Consider the following 18050-nt stretch of genomic DNA (forward strand, 5'->3'; position numbering starts at 1 on the left):
TTTATTATTTTATTTTTTTAAATAGATTTTAGGCCTTTTAGGGCAGGGAATGCACCATATCCATTAATTTTGATGTCAGTGATCAAAGCACAGTCAAACTGGGCCCTCTGTTGGCAAGAGACAAGAAGATGTATAGGGCTAAATGACTTCATATTAATTCACTCTCCTCATTTCAGACAACAATATGCCTATGATAAGCAGGGAATAAAAGAAACTGAATATCTGTATGTCTTAAACAGAGACAGTCAAAAGGTCAGTTTACATGAAATCTTAAATGATTTTCTTAAAAATTCACTGTCTGATCTGTTTAACTTAATTGTTTCCCAGGAAATTCCAGTTTATTTGAATGGAAAGCTTACATAAGTAAACTAAGAAGAATACTAAAAGAATAAAAGAATACCTGTCATCAAAAGCACCAGATCTTCAAATTCTTCCCCCCCCTCCTTTTCAGGATTCGGGAGGCTCTGGGGAGGAGGCTCTTGCTGCCGTCACAAGGCAAATAATGGGAGAACTGACACTCTTCACCAAGAGTGCTAACCAGTGTCAGGACTGAAACAGTCAGTGCTTTTCCACTTTCATAATATTTTCTAAGAGGTACAACAGAGGGACTTTTCCAGTGTGAGTCAAGTTATTGCCCTAATTAAAGTAATGTGAAGAAAAGAATAAATAATTTATTCTAATTTGTGGAGAGATCTGAGAGAGGAATACTCAGAGGCAGAAAATTTTCAGCAGTTTCAGCAACCCTGTTTCAAGTTCAAAGCCAGCCAGCTCTGGATGAATTAAAAGATGATGTCAGCTCTAAATTCATGTATTCCCTGATTTTAAAGGTCAGAAAACCACTGTGATCCACTAGTCTGTACTTCTGTGTAACTGACTGAAGGGCTGCAATTTCACTACAGCACCTAGGGAAACAATGATATTTTAACAGGGTATTTTCTGATAGTCCTATGAAATTAAGTGTGTTTGGTTGAGCTGCTGGAGGAAAGAGCCATCCTGCACTGCTTGTGTTAGCTGGTTCCTAGAGAAACTAGATGCATTTTCTTGATAGAAGACAGTTTTCATTCTTCATAGTTGCTTGGTAGCATTCTCTGCTTTATTTTTTGTCAGTAGCTTTTTTCAGAAAAAGGCCGTCTGGATACCGCTTGACTTTTTAAAGCATTTACTGTGTGGTGCTATTATCCAAGTATCTCCTGCTTTTCAAATACATTACTTACCAAAGTCAAAAAACGAGCAGGTGATGATACATGATAGCTGCACAGTGTGACACCAGGTTGGCTCAGGTCCTACCTACACCCTGGGACTGCACGCCCTGATCAATAACAAGCAACACTTTAGCTGTTAGAACAGACACAGTATAACTATGCACTGAATTTTGAGAATGAAACCTTGGGTGAATATACAGCCTTACACAAGCCAATGTAGCCAATAACAGAAAACAGCAATAGTCACTGCTGGATTATATAAAGGCAGTCAAGAAATCTGACTTTACAGCTCCTTTGTATTACCAGGGTTGGACACAGGGATTCTGTAAGATCTATATAATGAGGAAACTGAAAATATTTGCAAGTCTTAGGTCTGCAGTGAAATGACTTTTTCAGTGCAGTGTAATGTAGTAAACACACTCTTCTGCATCTTGCAGTGACTGTGGACTGATGAATGGGAGATGAGACTGCTGATGCCCCATTTCCTCCCACATCTTTTCTGAATTAAATGACTGAGCTGCTTATGAAGCAAATCGTGAACAGCTGCAGTTTAGTCTCTAATGTTTTGAGGCAAGCTAGCACTTAATGCTGGCTCCAGATCAGAACACTAATCCCATCCTTTCTATCTCCTTTGTTCCATATTCCATACTTGTAAGCCATTCTTCTATCTCCTAGCATGCAAGGTGCACCCATGCTGGGATCCCAGTCTTTCCAGACCCGTCCAAACGAGCTTTATTTTTGGGGCCAATGCATCTGCCTCTCAATCCCTAGAGCATCTTGTACACCTCCATCACTGCCTCCAATCTCTAGATCTGTGTTTTCTTCTCTGTAAGCTTCATTCTTTCAGGCTTAGATTAATTTATTAAGCATTGATTACATCAGCTTAAAATATGAGTCAACATGTCAGTGCATACACTAAAATTTCACAATACACATGTGTTCACTTAATGGTTCATTAAGAAACTTGTTTCATAAAGCACAGATGATATTAACTACATTTCTCCACATCTTTCAAGGCTGACTTAAAACTTCAAACTATTAATAAATATGAATTAAAATTATTTTTTTTCCTCTTTTCATGGCAATAATGAAGTATTACTTTAAAAGTCTTCAGTTTCTTATTAGAAAAACAGTAATCAATGCATGCAAATTATTTTCTCAAGCGGCAATAAAATTTGAAGAAGTTTCCTTTCTTAGTCATTGCAATGTAATTTCCTCATGAGAACAACTCAATTGTATAATTAAATTGCACTACACAGCTACACAAATGATTGAAAAGAATTAGACATGGACCTGATCCTCCACAAAAGTGTCCCGACTTGCATCACTTTGGGTCTTTCATGCTTGGGACATGGAAGTGTAAAAGGTCTGAGAAACGGAAAACAAGCTTTTTCTTAAGTGTGGTGTGTATGAATTGCTTCACAAGGAGCTCAGCCATTGAAGCAGCAAGAGTGAGAGAGGAAACTAAGGGCACTAGCCCACCCGATGGAAAGCAATGGGTCAAGAGCCCGAAGTCCCTTCAGGACATTGCACAGAAAGAACACACATCCTACATGATACTCCATCATGTGTCAGGAAGAGAGAATGCTCCTAGTGCAGGTTCAGAAAAACTTACTGATTTTTCAAAGAGTTTTTCTCAATATACATGTTAGAATACAGGGTTACATGATTTTGTTCACAAATGGCTTCCCACGAAGTTTTTACAGGATGTGTCACCATTGCTATCACACTTTTAAAGTGAGCTACAAGCAGATCAAAGGTGATAGGATTTTCAGAGGGAAGAAGGGAGAAGGAGAAAGTACTGCATGAACTGCCTGTACATGAAAAAATGTCCTTTAAAGTTCTGGTGATAAACCAGCTCAGCTGACAAAGTTTTGCAGGAATTATAGAAAAACAAAAAAGACGCACATATTATGAGATGTGATTTTTTTTGTGTGTGTGTAATTGTCAACCATTTTCCCTTAAAGCATTTTTGGGGATAAAAAAGTCCAATCTTGCACAAATAAAGCTTTAATTTGATGAAAGTCTACATAGACATGGATGATTCTCACTTGGCTAACACATTCTTCTTCTGTGGAAGACATCTATGAAAACACCTAAGAGGCTTTGCCAGGCTTTGCCATACCTGTTGGCAGCTCAGGAAATGGACACGTGGGTGGTGCGCCATGTTCTGCCACTTACAGCAATAAGTATGATTATAGTGCAAATATTGCAACAAACATTTGTGTACAAAAGAGACTTATTTCACTGAGAAGTGCTGCTCATGTTTTATAACAAATTTAAATATGCATAACAAATATCTGTGTGTGTACAGATATATACAAATATAGATTGTATTTTTTGTCTTTAGGGTTTTAAACATACAACTGTAAAGTCAGGACGTAAACACTATCTCTCTTCCAAAAAATACAGATCTTTGCCGCTAGAAAGTAAGGACACTGTAAAACACAGAAATACTCTTACACTCTTTCTATTTTGCAATTGCATTTTGCAATTAGGAAATACAGAGCAAAATGCTCTTGCATACATATTACAGGTGATCTCATGTACCAATGCAGCATCTGAAAAGGGGTTGCTTGTCTGCAAGCTTGTCTGCCCTGTCTACCCTGGAGTTGACAACGTCCAGTACCAAATTAGGATAATCTGAAACTGCATTAAGTTGCATTCTCTATTGCACTAGCTTCAGCAGTCACCACAGGAGAACTCAGAGTACAAGGATGCCCTATTCACGTTTTCTCCCAGAGCAAGTCTGCACTCTATCTGCCAATTTGTATCCAGAGCAGGATGCACCAGCAACTTCTGTAACCACAGCTAGGAGGTGCCACTAAACCCACCAGAAAAGACCTGTTCGTGATACTTATCAGGAGCCTTTAGCTCCGCAGTGCCAGTGCCAGGACAATGCCTAACAGTACTTCAGCCTCTTCTTAAAGAGTGCAGCAGCCAAAAATTCTGCATACATGCATGCGACGGGTGTTGAACCAAGACTCTCCTGAACATTCAAGATAAGCACCAAAACAGCAAGCATCCTCAGTAAGTTGCTCTCTGCTTCTTTCAAATACATCTAGTACACCTGATTAACAAGAAGACCTAAGCATATGAGAAGTTTGAGGCTGTAACCTAGCAAGGAATACCTGAGATACAGGAAGAACAAGAAAAATCTGAATTGCCTCATGAGCAAGTATGTATAAGGCCTGCAACCTCTTAGACTTTCGTTTATAAAAAACACAAGTTTGCACTGTATTCTGCTAAATCTTTTTTAAAATAATTTTTATTGTGTAGAATATGAAATGTTTATGGTAAATATTACTGGCCCCTAACCAATAAAAATTTTAAATGCTACATAGCTGATAGGTGTCAAAGCACTTTGTAACAAAAGTGAGCATTTCATAAATGGAGAAAATCAAATATGGAGAAAATCCTAATCTATTAATAACATTAAATAGGACACACTTTTCTCTCTTCAGATCAACACCCTGACCATACAGACTCAAGTCTTTTTCTATTGCATGTCTTCCCCATCTGCACTCCTTTCTTCCTCCCTCAATTTCTTTGTTTTACTAAGCAAATGTGTCAGTTTTCGCTATAAAGTTTTAAAAGAAATAGAGCATCAGGCTATGTGTCATTCTGCAAAGAGCATATTTGCTTTTACCCTCTGGCATTTATTTTCCCATGCATGGTGCGCAAACTCCAGAAATGAAGCATGACTCAAAAATGCCAAACCAAATGCCAGATTGCCCAGCTGCTGACATCTGAAGTATTTACCCACCTGCTTGCTCCAAAGCAACCATTGTTGCCTGCTCAATTAAGTCACGTTCAATGAAGCTTCTGAAATCTTCACTGTACACACTAAGATCAGGTAGCTGGAATGTGTAGACTGGCATCTCCAAAGGAAACTGTTCATTGCTGCATTCATTTGCTACATGTGATCGAGCAAGAGAGACTATGGCTGAGCTGGCATGAGAGATACCTCTGGAAAGTCTCTTCTCTGTAAAAAAAACAAAACAAAAACAAAACAAAAAAAAACCAAAAAAACACAGAGACATTATAGACTGTAAGACTACATCAAATGCCAGTCAACGCTGCAAGTCAGAGTTCTTCCACTTAATAAAAGGAAAATGGAGACAAGTGGTGCATCTGACAAGAACCTGAGAAGAGTATTGCTCACACCTGACATCAAGCTTTCTCTCTGTCCTTTTTAAATTCTTATTATTTTATTATTATATATTATCTATACAACATACTATAGGCATTGTTATATATATTATACATCATATATTATGCATTATATATTATATTATTTATATAATATATACAATATAATACACATTATAGATGAGATATATTTATATACTATGTGTATATTATTAATTACGTATATGATTTGTTATTGTATTATATTATTATTTAATGTTCTTCCACCACCCCATACCTCAAGCCTGGTGAATCCCCATTCATGTCACACTTATTCCTCTCCTTGTTTATTACCTTTTTGTGGGTATTTTCCTAAGGTAAATGATTGTTTAGTTTTTACCATGGATCCCTATGGCAAGTTATAGATGAACTTCACTCTGCTTCTAGCAAAACAGATAAACAATTAAAGACAAGACATGTGAAAGAAAAGTATTTCTATAAAATTGTATTTAGAAAGCTATCTTATGTTTCCAAAGATGCATTGGAAGACACTTACTGGCAGACAGATGATAACCAACAAATGCTTCAAATGCTAAAATTTAGTTGACTTGTGGTTCAAAAAATCCAGCATTCTACAATTACTTCACACCAAACATGCCACACTACTTTAACCTCAGAACGATCTACCCAAAAGCAATCTTAATGTTAATTTAAGACAGACTCAGGTTTTGTGCACGTGTTTTTAAAATCCTAATCCGTAGAACAATACACAGTTCAAAAAGAAGGATGAAATCAACAAGTCTGCTTTAAAAGAATGTATTATTTTACAAAAAATAAACTACAGAGCTAATGTCTTATTATACGCCAAGTCTATATTGAAACTCTTTGTGGACAAATGCCATGTAAGGCACACTAAAGGCTGTAATTTGAATTATTTATGAATACTGCAAGCGTTAGAACAGATCTGGGCATTGATTTACAAATCACAGTGAAAAAATGTCTGCTGAATGGTCAGTAGGGTCATTAAAGCAAAATAAGCATTAGAATATTAAAAAAAGGAGAAAATATTACTAATATTATCATGTCACTCCTTTCTACTTTAGGTCCTCAGTTCTGGTGTCCAAAAGAACAAGTCCAGAAATAATAGATAAACAGAAGAATTAGCAGGAAGAATACCAGGAAAGATATTAAACAGTCTGGAATTCTTGGGTAAAGAAATGAAATAAATATCAGAATAAAATATATTAGCAAATGGATAACAGAAAATAAACTCATGCAGTAGATTAGTACTCTCCAAGTACTTAAACCACAAATTGTTCAGTTAAAATTGATAGAGATTTTTAAACTTGGAACATAAGCAAGCTATGAAACTCATAAAATACCATAGACACCAAGGGTTTGGTTATGCCAAATGGATTAGGTCTGTTTATATCAATAAAAATGTACAGACAATGTAACACCACTTTTAAGGGCATTGAATTAATTACATTTTAGAAAGTGGGCCAAATACTTAACACTTGACTTTAGAAAGAACTTCTCTTAAACACAAACCAATTGTAACATTTCCCACATGTTTGTCCGCAGTAGCTGAAGCTGCCTAGCAAAAAAAGTTGGTCTCGATGAGATTATATTTTGATTTGAATTGCTAATTCTCATATTCAATTCTTATTTTACAGCATTCTAAGATTAACTGTAACCTGTAGATTATTCTTCTTCATAGAATATGCAGAATATTTTCCAACATAACTATCAAGTAACAGCATAAGATTTTTGTAAATCACATAAATCAGCAACTGTGAGCAGTAACTTTTTTTTTTAAGAATGCATCTTTTGTTAGTTATGCATGGAGGAATGCCTTCAGTTAACGTCTGCTTTGTTAGCTGATAGGCATAAACTCATGACAATTCACGAAGGCAAAAAAAAAGTTGCTTTGCTTGCATTAAATTTGTTAAGTTTCTGTAAAACAGGCTTTTACCAGTCTAATTTTTGGATGAAGAAGTGTAATCTAAAAGTAACAACAGAAGTGGTTTGTAAACTGCATGATGCAAGCCTTTTCCTTCTGCAACATGCTTTGTCCAACATCAAATTGTGTAATTAAGGGACTTTCATATTACTCTGAAGTCCTCACGGGTGACTTAAAAATGTCTGCTGATCGAGCCCGTGTGCTATCCTTCTGCCAGCACATTTCCTTCAACACCTGTTCAAGGTCCACCCTGCTATTTTGGGATATCATTTCACAATGATGCAGAAATCACTGCTAGAGCATTTCCTCAGATGCCTACAGGAAGTTTTTCTTTGTTTAGTTTCTGTCCTGTACTCCTGTTTATATTTTTAAACCCCAAATAAATATTTTATAGCTGCTTAGAATTTATATTCATCAAATATTACTAGTCACAGTTTAATAACATGGATTTTTAGGCCATATTCTAATGAGGATGAAGGGATACAGTTTTATTAACTACAGTGTGCTACTCTTCCTCCTTTTATCCGTATTAATTCAGTGCTTTTAGGAGGAGTCCTAAGAAGCACCACAGTTCTTTTCCTGCTGATGTAAGTTACCAAGCAAAAAAAGCTTCGCTGACACTCTTAAGATCTAAGATGCCATTTCCTGTTTAGCAGGAGGGAAGAGCCAGCAGCAAGGGGAAGTCTTTCTGTTCCTTCTGAAGACTGCACAGAAAACCCTGCTGAAATCACCAAGCTAGTGCTATTACCTCTCTAGGTGAGAAGCTGTCAAGCCTGTGGATTTATTTTAGTGCAAACTACACTTCATTGCTAAATTAAAATAAAAAAGAAATTTATTCCAAAAGTCTGAGAGACACGCTGGTCTGAAATTAAGCCTATAAAAGGTCTGAATACAAAAAAGTAAATCCTAATGCTTATCATCTTCTACTGGAAATCAACTGCTAGAGGTAGCTGATTCATTTTTCCCTCTTTAGATTTCAATTCTTGAAATATCAATTTGACTGGGGGTGAGGGGGTTCCTCTGCAGAACCATAAAAGAACCAAATTTTAAAGCTAAGAGTTATTCAGACATTTCATGCACCTTTATCACTTGCTATAAGAAGGGTGTGTTGTTGCTTGGTCTTACAAAGCATTAAAACTCCATACATACATAGTCTGTGATACCCTCCAATTAAAGGCTTTATGAGTACCACAGGACTGCTCCAGGACAACGTATTTTCATACTTCAGTATCGCACATTTTAAAAAAACATGCAGAGTTGAGGCAAAGCTCATGCCAACTGAAACGCGTGAAATATAGGGCCCAGGCCAGCAACAGCTGCGTGAAGCCTGTCCCAACGACACAGTTCACAGGGCGATGGAGAACGAGTCGCGGCTCCCTGGAGAGCGCAGGCAGACTGGCTAGAAAGTGGTTTGCCCACAAAAGCCCCGGGGAAGAGCTCTTACCTTGAGCAACATCGTCCTGCCTCTGCAGGCAGGGCCGCTCGGCCTTCGTCACCTGCGGGGGCTGCTCGGCTTCCTGCTGCCTGCAGCACTTGCCCTCGCTGAACACCTGCGGCAGGCTGGCCGTGTGCACCTGCCGCAGCTGCTCATAGTCGCTCAGCGCTGCCGTCAAGTCCCAGTTTTTGCCTGCCAAACAGCAAGAGGGATGTTTTGCTGATGTCCGTACGTGACCAGGCTGGGAACCCAGAAGCCATCTTTATATGCACGTAAAATACAAACTTCAGCAGAGAAATCACACTGACTAAAGGATCAGCAAGGAAACAGATTCTGTTCATGAAACATTTTACAACCCCCCCACCCCACCCCAACAAAAATGCCCAGCTGACAAACGCCTGGAAAGTACACACCAAATGGGCAAAGGCAGGGACAGAACCGGCAGCCTTCCGCACCGATCCACAGCTGCACATTTGCTTCAATTTACTTCAATGTTTCAACATTTCCATTTTCAGGCGGTGGTATGACTTCATGCTTCTCTCTAATACATGAACCGCGTTTAGATATACAGTCCCTCAATTGTGTCACATCAGTGAACAGTTATTCTTTATACAGTTTATTGTTATTAAAAATTTCCCATTTAAAAGAGATGTTTGTCTACATTACTGAAGAAACTAACAAAATCTCTATGTAAGGGAGTGAAATATTGCATATAGACAACTTAAACAGGAATTAACACTGTTTATTTAAAATCATCTGTCAAAATTTTCTTAACTTCAGTTTTAGAGATCAATCCCAATAAAATCCTCTTACCTTTTCCTAACTGAATTTCTACTGTTAACATTGTTTTGTCTTAACTTGACACTGATAGAGATGCCTCATGCATTCCAGTGAGCCCTTACATCTATAAAAACAACACTCTGCTTTTTATTATTCTATTCTTGATGTAAGACCAGTGTAAAAAAATACAAAACGCAATTTTAGGTTAGGGAATACTTAGGTAAAAAGATTAGGGAATACTTGAACAAATGGGGCATACACAAGTTCAGGGGCCCTGATGGAATGCACCTGGGAGTGCTATGGGAGCTGGCCAATGTCATTGCAAGGCTGCTCTCAGTCATCTTTGAAAGGCCATGACAACTGGGAGGGTGCATCAGGACTGGAAGAAAGCAAACATCACTCCCATCTTTAAGAAGGGCGAGGAGAAGGACCCAGGGAACTAGAGGGTGCTCACGCCTTGCCTCAATCCCCTGGAAGGTTGACTGAGAACTGAAACAAGCTGCCCAGAGAGTTTACGGAGTCTCCTTCCTTGGAGATATTCAAAAGCCGTCTGGACACAGTCCTGGGCAATGTAGTCTAGGTGACCCTGCTCGAGCAGGGGGATTGGACTAGACAATCTCCAGAGGTCCTTTCAACCTCAACCATTCTGTGATTTTGTGAATAACATCACTCAGACTTAATTGTTCAGATCTAAATCAGACTTTTGTTCTCTATAGAATTTATTGCCCATTAAAAAATACAGAGATCAGTCAATCTTTTAAGTATCAAACATTCAACAACAGTATTTGCATAACCCCCACAACACTATCTGTTCCAAAAGGAAAGAAATCAAAGAGAGAAATTGGGAAGTTAATCTTTTCACACAGCTCACAACAAATTCATTGTATCCATCCAAAGGGCTGGGCCATTTCTGTTAACCTACATAAAAGCCAGAGTATAAAACTGATGACATTTGCTATGTGGGTGTTAAGACTAATCGGTGATGCAGTGCATCTTTTACATTTTATAAGTAAACACAGTTATATAAAACCCTATCAATAGAGAAGTGTATTTTCCTAAGATGTTCTATCAGGGCCAAAATGCTATTTGAAGAAGAAGAATAATAGCTCCTTAGCTCTGTGGTACTTCCGGAATTTAACTATACAAACATTCCTCTGACCTTACATCCCAAAACACAGCAGGTGTATGTGTATGCTACAACAGAAAGTATGGACATAGCACAGGCAGACACAACAGAACTTGTCTGAAACTCAGCACAAGTAAAATAGTTCTTTAGAAATACATATGGAAAATATAGATCCTTCTATACATAGAGGCCAAAAAGCCCAGACAAGTCACTTTGGAGCCTGAAGCGTTACCTTCTTATTTCCCTTCCTTTGCTCATCTGAAGTCTCCCTCTGCTCACAGCTCCATGAAGCCTTTCTGTGCACTTCTGCTACTTCACGCGGATTCAGAGTGGCTGCAGCAGCAATGACAGCCTGCCCCCTTGGAATATTTGCTGTATTTAGTGTCTAACCCTGTCTGCCCTAGAATCATAGGATAACTCAGGAGGATGAGACCTCAGGAGAGCTCTTGTACAACCTCCTGCTCAAAGCAGGGTCAGCCATGAGATCAGACCATGTCGCCCAGGGCTTTATTCAGTTTGGTCTTGAAAACTCCAAGGATGGAGAGTGCATAGCCCCTCGGTGCAAGCTGTTCCCCATGTCTTCATCGGACTTGTATCCACTCTGAATCTCTCGTTTCAATTAATGTCCATTGCTCCTTGTCCTCCTGTCATGCACCACTGTGAAGAGCCGGACTCCATCTTCTTGATAACTTCCTCATAGGCACTGGGCAGCTGCTGTTAGGTCCTGCTAAAGCCTTCCCTTCTCCAAGCTGAGCAAGCCCCGCTCTCTCAGCCTGTCCTCAGAGGGCCTGTACTCCAGCCCCCAACCATCTCAGTGGCTCTCTACTGAACTTAATCTAGTTTATCAATGTCTTTCCTGTACAGAGGGGCCCAAAACTAGACACAGTATTCTAGATGTGGTCTAAAGAGCACTGAGTAGAGAGGGATGATCACTTCCCTCTATCTACGGACTATGCTCCTGCTGATACAGCTCAGGATACTTTTGGATTTCTTTGCTGGCAGGGCATATGGCTGGCTCTTGTGTGGCTTGCTGGCTGCCAAGACTCCCAGAGCCTTTCCCTGCAGAGCTGCTCCCCAGGCACTCAGGCCCCAGCCTGTATCATTGCAGGGGGTTCTTCCTTCCCAGGTGCAAAACTCTGCATTTGCCCTTACAAATTTCATTAGGTTCTTGTTGGCCTATTCCTTTGCTCTGTCTAGGTCCCCTCAAATGGCAGCCCTGCCCTTGAACATACTGACTACTGACACCGGTTTGGTATCATCTGCAAACTTGATGAGAGAGCTCTCTGTTGCCTCAGTGATGAAGACTGTAAAGATGGGTAGACCCCTGAGGTACACCACTTGTTTTCAGCTTCCAGGTAGAGTGCAATCCATTAACCACTACCCTCTGAGCTCAACCATCCAAATATTTATTTATCCATCTAGTTGTCCACCCATTCAGACCATAATGCTCTAACTTGCATATAAGAATACTGTGGGAGACAGCAAATATCATGATAAAGCTGAAGTAAACAGCATCCACAGCTCTCCCCTCATCCACAGATCCAGACATCTTATCACAGAAGCCAGAGTCAGGACTTCCCTTGCTCTGGTCTTGCTTTGATCCCAGTTAAATCACTGCAAGAACTGGGACTTTAAGATAAACACTAAATCCCACAAAATAACAAGAGGCAGTAATAGCTCACATCTGTACAGTTTCGTAAGAAATAGATAATAGCAGCAATAATGGAAAGGCATGACCCTTAGTGTTACAGCACAAGAGACTCAGAAACTTCCTTATCTTTCTTTTCACAGAGCGGCTAGAATGCAAATGCAAAATAATTTATGTCCCTTTATCTTACACATCAGAGAGAACTTGCTCTCACAGGGATTCTCAAAGTCTTTTAGAAAGCAAATAATATAGGACAGCATTTTGTAACAAAACACACAGTGAGAGGATTCAGTCAATGTGGTTCAATGTCTGTGTGATCTGCTTGTGAGATCTACCAACACAGAATCCTCCAAAAGAAGATTTACCTCCAAGCTACCACTTCGTCATACTGCTATGACCAGCAATGACAGAGCACGGGCTAATATCTGAAGATAAAGAAGTCTGCTTAGTACAGCTAGACAAATGGCACTTGTCAGGCTCAAAAAATAACAAAAGGAAATGTTGAGATGTTTGTATGTTATTTTCAAAACAATCCTAAGTTAAAATGCACAGATTTCTTAGCATCTTCTAAGTATTTGCTTTTAATAGGCAAATTACAAATATTTAATAGTAAGAACCCCCCCCCCCACAAACTAATTATGAGATTTTTCACAGCATTCCTTGAGCATTTTTCCAGGAATTCAAAAGTAACCTAATTTTTCTTGATTAATACAGGATTTATTACACCATAAAAGGTTGTGTCATTTATGTACTTTGAAAAGCTGCATTACCTGAGTAGCAGTTCAGTATAACTCATTTGCTCATACAAAGAAGAATAAGCTAATAATAGTTCAGTGCAACCCTGTAGATAACAGCTATTTTTGAAAGCATATGCTGTACTTATGCTGTTTCTTTCTATTTCAGTTAAGATTTTGTTCTTTAAAGAGGTGATTTTAACAGTAAAAAAACTATCTGTATAAAAATGCTTTGTACTATGTCAGATTTTGCAGTACTAAAAAAATTGCAAACTGAGAATTAATATTACCTAGCTGGAATGTTACATTTACCCTGAAGAACTTCAGAACATAATATAAACCACTACTTCAGAGATATGGAGTGGTTATATATGTTATGCAGTAATCCTTTACTACAAGGCCTATAGGATAAAATGTATATTTAACAGAAAATTATTGGAGATCTTACAACAAACACTTGAGTTACTGCCATTATTTGTTTTCTAAAAATTCCATGTAGATTCAATGGTTATAAACTAGTCAGTGCTCTGGTTCTACTTCTATACCTCATCTAAATGAAGTTGCCACACCCGGACATTCAAGAGTCAAGTTCCTAAAATTGATAAGATCACAAGTGTTTGGAGAAGGGCTGGTTTTTGTCTTTTTTATTATTACTATTTTTTCATATCTTGGATTGTTTTTCATTGGTTCTGTTTTTAGGATATACTTATGATATGCTCTTTAGATCTCCTTCTCAAACACGAAGGCAGTAAAGTGAAATTTTTAAAAAAAGTAATATTCATGATAAATATAATTCTAGAAGATAAAGGTTTAAAGGAAACACTATAATCTGAATATTGGAAACACTACAAATCCAGCATGATGCTGCTCCCAACAGCAAACTGGGTTTATGGTCCTCTTTATGCCTCTTTATGGCATTCCTCTCGTACCATGGCATTCCTTACAGTCTCCTATTCAAGATATTTTCATGTTTAAGTTCTGAAATCTAACAAAATCACTGTTCAAGCGCTATAGGAGACTGCTGTGTGACAGCTTTGATGTATGTAACAGAATTCCAGTAGTAATGAGTAGAGTAACAGAAATCCTGCTGTCCTTAGTTTTAGGCTAAAGGCAATATTTTGTATACAAGCTCCATCATAATAAATACAGTCAGCCTTCAGAAGCTAGGCTCACAGTGTGTTGCATTTAAGATCTAAATTGCATAGCAACTCTTAGTTATGTTCCATGGCACAGTGTAGCAACTGAACTTCTAATAGAAACTTGAAACTATACAAAAAATAAAATTCCTCTAACTAAACATATTTTATAGAGAAGAAAAGTCTTTCTTTTCAAGTCTCTCCATCTCCCTGGAGTTGCCCCATCTTCTGAGCAAAAGCGCCAATCAGCACCAAAGCATGAAACTTCAGAGAACCCACATAGGAAATGATTATTGGACTAATTTTCCCCAAATTTCCTGGAGCCTTCAGGCATCAGAATGCAAGAAAAAAAATCAACGAAATAAGACAACATAGTAAGCACCTTTCCAGCTCCATGAGTATTTTTGAATATTAGTCAGCCGAAATGGCTAGCAAAAGCATGTTCAGCCACCACTTTCACAATCTGTACTGGAAATCTATAAGCTTGTCCCCTTCACCAGGGCTTCCACTCCTTTTGGTTCTTATTTTGTCAAGGAAATACAACAACAGCCCTTTTGTTTTTCCTGTTGCTCATAAAGAGGAGGAGAATTTGTCAACTTGGGAGGATGATGGGAGTGAATTCAGAGTTGAAAGTAGAGGAAACTGGAGGCAGCAAAGAGAATTAGGGGAAAGGAAGAGAGGGGGGAAAAAAAAAAAGAACAGAGGCATTTATTAGAGAGATTATGTGTTAGAGATGAGAACCAATACAAAAATATAATGCAGTGTGAAACAAGGAAGGGAGTACGGACAGAAAGAGTGATGCAACTAGGACCACAGAAATGGCAGAAGCAATGGACAAGCTGAGAACAAGTCAGAAAGGTTATAAAAATGAGAAATGCCCAGAGCAGATGATCCAATCAAGGATTTTTAGCAGCGTAGCATGGAGAAAGAAAGTTTCAGTAGGTAAACTGGAAGAAGCTGTAAGTTATTCAAGAAACCAGTGTGGCTTATGACTGTGGAGAATTATACGGCTGACACTACCAATACCTCTTCCTTTAAACTTAGCATACCAAAAAGACTTTGAATTTCTAAAGCTGTCTTTTATTACATCCCAAACTAGAGCAAGGTTAAATTTTAAAAGAAGTAAAAATCTCAAGGACTGCTGGGTCATTTAGGACAAAAATAAATAATAAAAAAAAATGAAATCAAACTTATCCCCCAATGCCTTACAGGGCAGGTCCTTCCTTCCAGTCTTGCTACCTGTCCAACAAGTTTCAGCACCCTTCTGGTTTGGAGCAAACTGCACACATTCCCTCTGGGTCCCGAGCAAAAGTCTAACTCTTTCTATTATCTAAGTTTACTTTGCATGTCTGTTCCCTGCCCTTCTCTGGAATCTTGCACACCTTGCTCCTCATACAAGTCCCCTTCTCCATCACATCTTTTCTGTATTTTATTGTTATGTCTTGCACAGGACCTCAGCCGAAAGGAACAACCCTTCCCATCGCACAAAGGGCTCCACCTGACCCAGAGCACAGCATGCAGGCAGCCTCTTTCCCTACTGCTTAGCCACAAGCTTTTGAAGGAATGTAACATAGGTTATGCTACTAAACTCTATGTATGTCGTGTACATACAGGATATACACTGACATATCCTCCATCACAAGGCTGAAGGAGAAGCAACAGGTAGTTCTATTTTACAAAGTTTCATTAACTAAATTAAGTCAAGTAAGATCTTCTATTGCAATTTAAAGGAAAAAAACAACATAAGACTTTTTTATATTATCCACTTTTTTTTTTTTTTTTTTTAATGCTACTCATTTGATGTATCCTACTGTATACCGACTGCTAACTTCTTTGTTTTCAGGACATATTATTGTATTTATTTCACAGTCGGGCATAACAATATTATCTCAGTACACAATCACAACAGCTGACAAGTCACTGACAGCATCACGTCAGCTACACCAACCAAATCTTGCCAAAGCAGCACTAACACAGTTACATGAAAGCTTTGAGTTTCTCATGGTCAGAGGAGAAAAATAACTAAATGGAGGAAAATTCCATTTTGGACAGTAGGAATCTGAACTGCAGAAATGGTGATGAGACACTCAGGAGAGGACAAGACACTAAAAGAGCAGAAGGGGTTTGAGGGCCAAGAGTTAGCTCTAGGAGTTATCAATGTGCCTGCAACAGCTGGAGTTGCAGGAGTAACAGATCAGAAGTCTGAATGCATCAGATGGGGCTAACAATGGAAAGTGAAGAATGAGATGGGTGGAAAACTAACTGATGACAGAACATTTTTCTCCTCATTTCAACAAATACCAAAGACAACAGTCATTTTTTCTGAAAACTCGCTCTTATTTTGATAAGAAAGAAAACATCCGCCAACACAGGGACGAGCACAAAGACAGCTGGTTAGAATACAAACGTAGTGGAGCACATTCAGGATGTTGGAATCAAAAAGTAGAAAAGGGTGGCTGAGGGAACAAGAGTATGATATCTCCAGTAACACGCATTACGTGCACTGTCCACTACGGCTCAGTAAGATAAATCAAGATAAACTTGTTGCCTGCATGGGAAGACTTCCAAGCACATTAGTAAAATTTGACTAACCACTTGGTCAAAATTGGGAGAGAAATATTGCTGCTATTACTGAAAAGCAGAAGAATAAACTATTTCAAGACAATGTTTTTGGAAAGTTTACGGAAGTTATTTATGGTACCTGTTGTATAATCTGTTAATATGGCTTTAGAAATGGACCAGTATCCTAGGAGTCCTAGGATATTTATGTTCATATAATGTTTGCAAAGAAAACAATCTGACATTATGTTATGCATAGTCATCAAAAACTAACTTTTATGGGAACTAACAAAGGACATTTTGAAAGAATACAATTGTGCTAGACAAAACACCAGCACTGTAGAGTGAAAGTTGTTTTGTTATCTCACAGTAACCCTAACAAAGTCCTAACACAATTCTTTTAATAGCAGTTCATCAGATGTAGAAATACTTCAGGGCATCTTGAACACACAGGATGCAAGACTGTCAGCTCAAGCAACGTTCTATGAAGAAATATGTATTGAGCTTCTGACAATCACAGGTGAGCTGTAGTCATTAACACCAGAGACAGGCATTTTACCTAAACTGAAAATCATTTAATTTTAGATTTTACTGACAGAACTAAAAATGAGTGCATTACCAGGAGTCACAAATGCCCCAAAGTGTTCAGATGCCTACAGAGAAGAAAACCTGTTCGCCTTTGTTTCGGAAAAACAAAAAGTTGCTTTTTTTTTTTTCGTATTTGAGGTGGTGCTTTAAGTCCCCAGAATTTTAACACCAGGATCCCCAAAGAATTCTTCACCTTAGTCAGTGGCACATGCAGCATTTCCTACATACCATAATCTTCTGATGGTACAATCAAGCTATACAAGCAGTTCTTTAACTGTATCCCATAAATGAAGCCATTGCTTCCAATTAATCCTTCCTTTATTACCTGTCTTGACCTACTCTGATTTCCCCTCAAAAGCCCTGGATAAAAGTCCCAGTTATCCCAAGACCACATCTAGGAATGGATGCATAAAACAGTGCATCTGCAGACACTGAAAAGCCAGAATTTAAGCCTGGAACATTTAGAAAGACTTCTGCAATGTACAGTGTAGTCACACGTGCAGTCATGCATATGTACCTTCCCACACATACACAGATGATCTAGTAGGACTTTGGGTCAGGTTCAGGTTTAGTTTGCCCACCAGAGGATCTTGCATGCAGTTGTAAAGTGTACGTGGCCTCATTCCAGTCCAGATGATAGATCAAAGCACCTAACAGCTAATATTCACTATTCAACAGGCTGAAGTGCCTGCATGAAATAACATCTTCTTGTTTCTTCAAAGGCAGCAATAGATTTCATTTTCTGTTG

General features: G+C 38.6%; 1 protein-coding gene across 1 annotated transcript in view; it reads right to left on the minus strand.

The window, feature by feature from the left end:
- The window catches only part of OTUD7A (OTU deubiquitinase 7A), a 161187-nt gene that overhangs the window by 36571 nt on the left and 106566 nt on the right, over positions 1 to 18050 (minus strand). Inside the window, exons 6-7 of the mRNA XM_026059346.1 lie at positions 8741 to 8923; positions 4969 to 5187 (exon numbers count right to left, since the gene is read on the minus strand). Coding sequence (XP_025915131.1) covers positions 4969 to 5187; positions 8741 to 8923 — 402 coding nt within the window. The remainder of the gene's footprint in view (positions 1 to 4968; positions 5188 to 8740; positions 8924 to 18050) is intronic.

Source organism: Apteryx rowi, unplaced genomic scaffold (genome assembly GCF_003343035.1).
Source record: "Apteryx rowi isolate R43461 unplaced genomic scaffold, aptRow1 scaffold_156, whole genome shotgun sequence".
Classification (NCBI taxonomy): domain Eukaryota; kingdom Metazoa; phylum Chordata; class Aves; order Apterygiformes; family Apterygidae; genus Apteryx; species Apteryx rowi.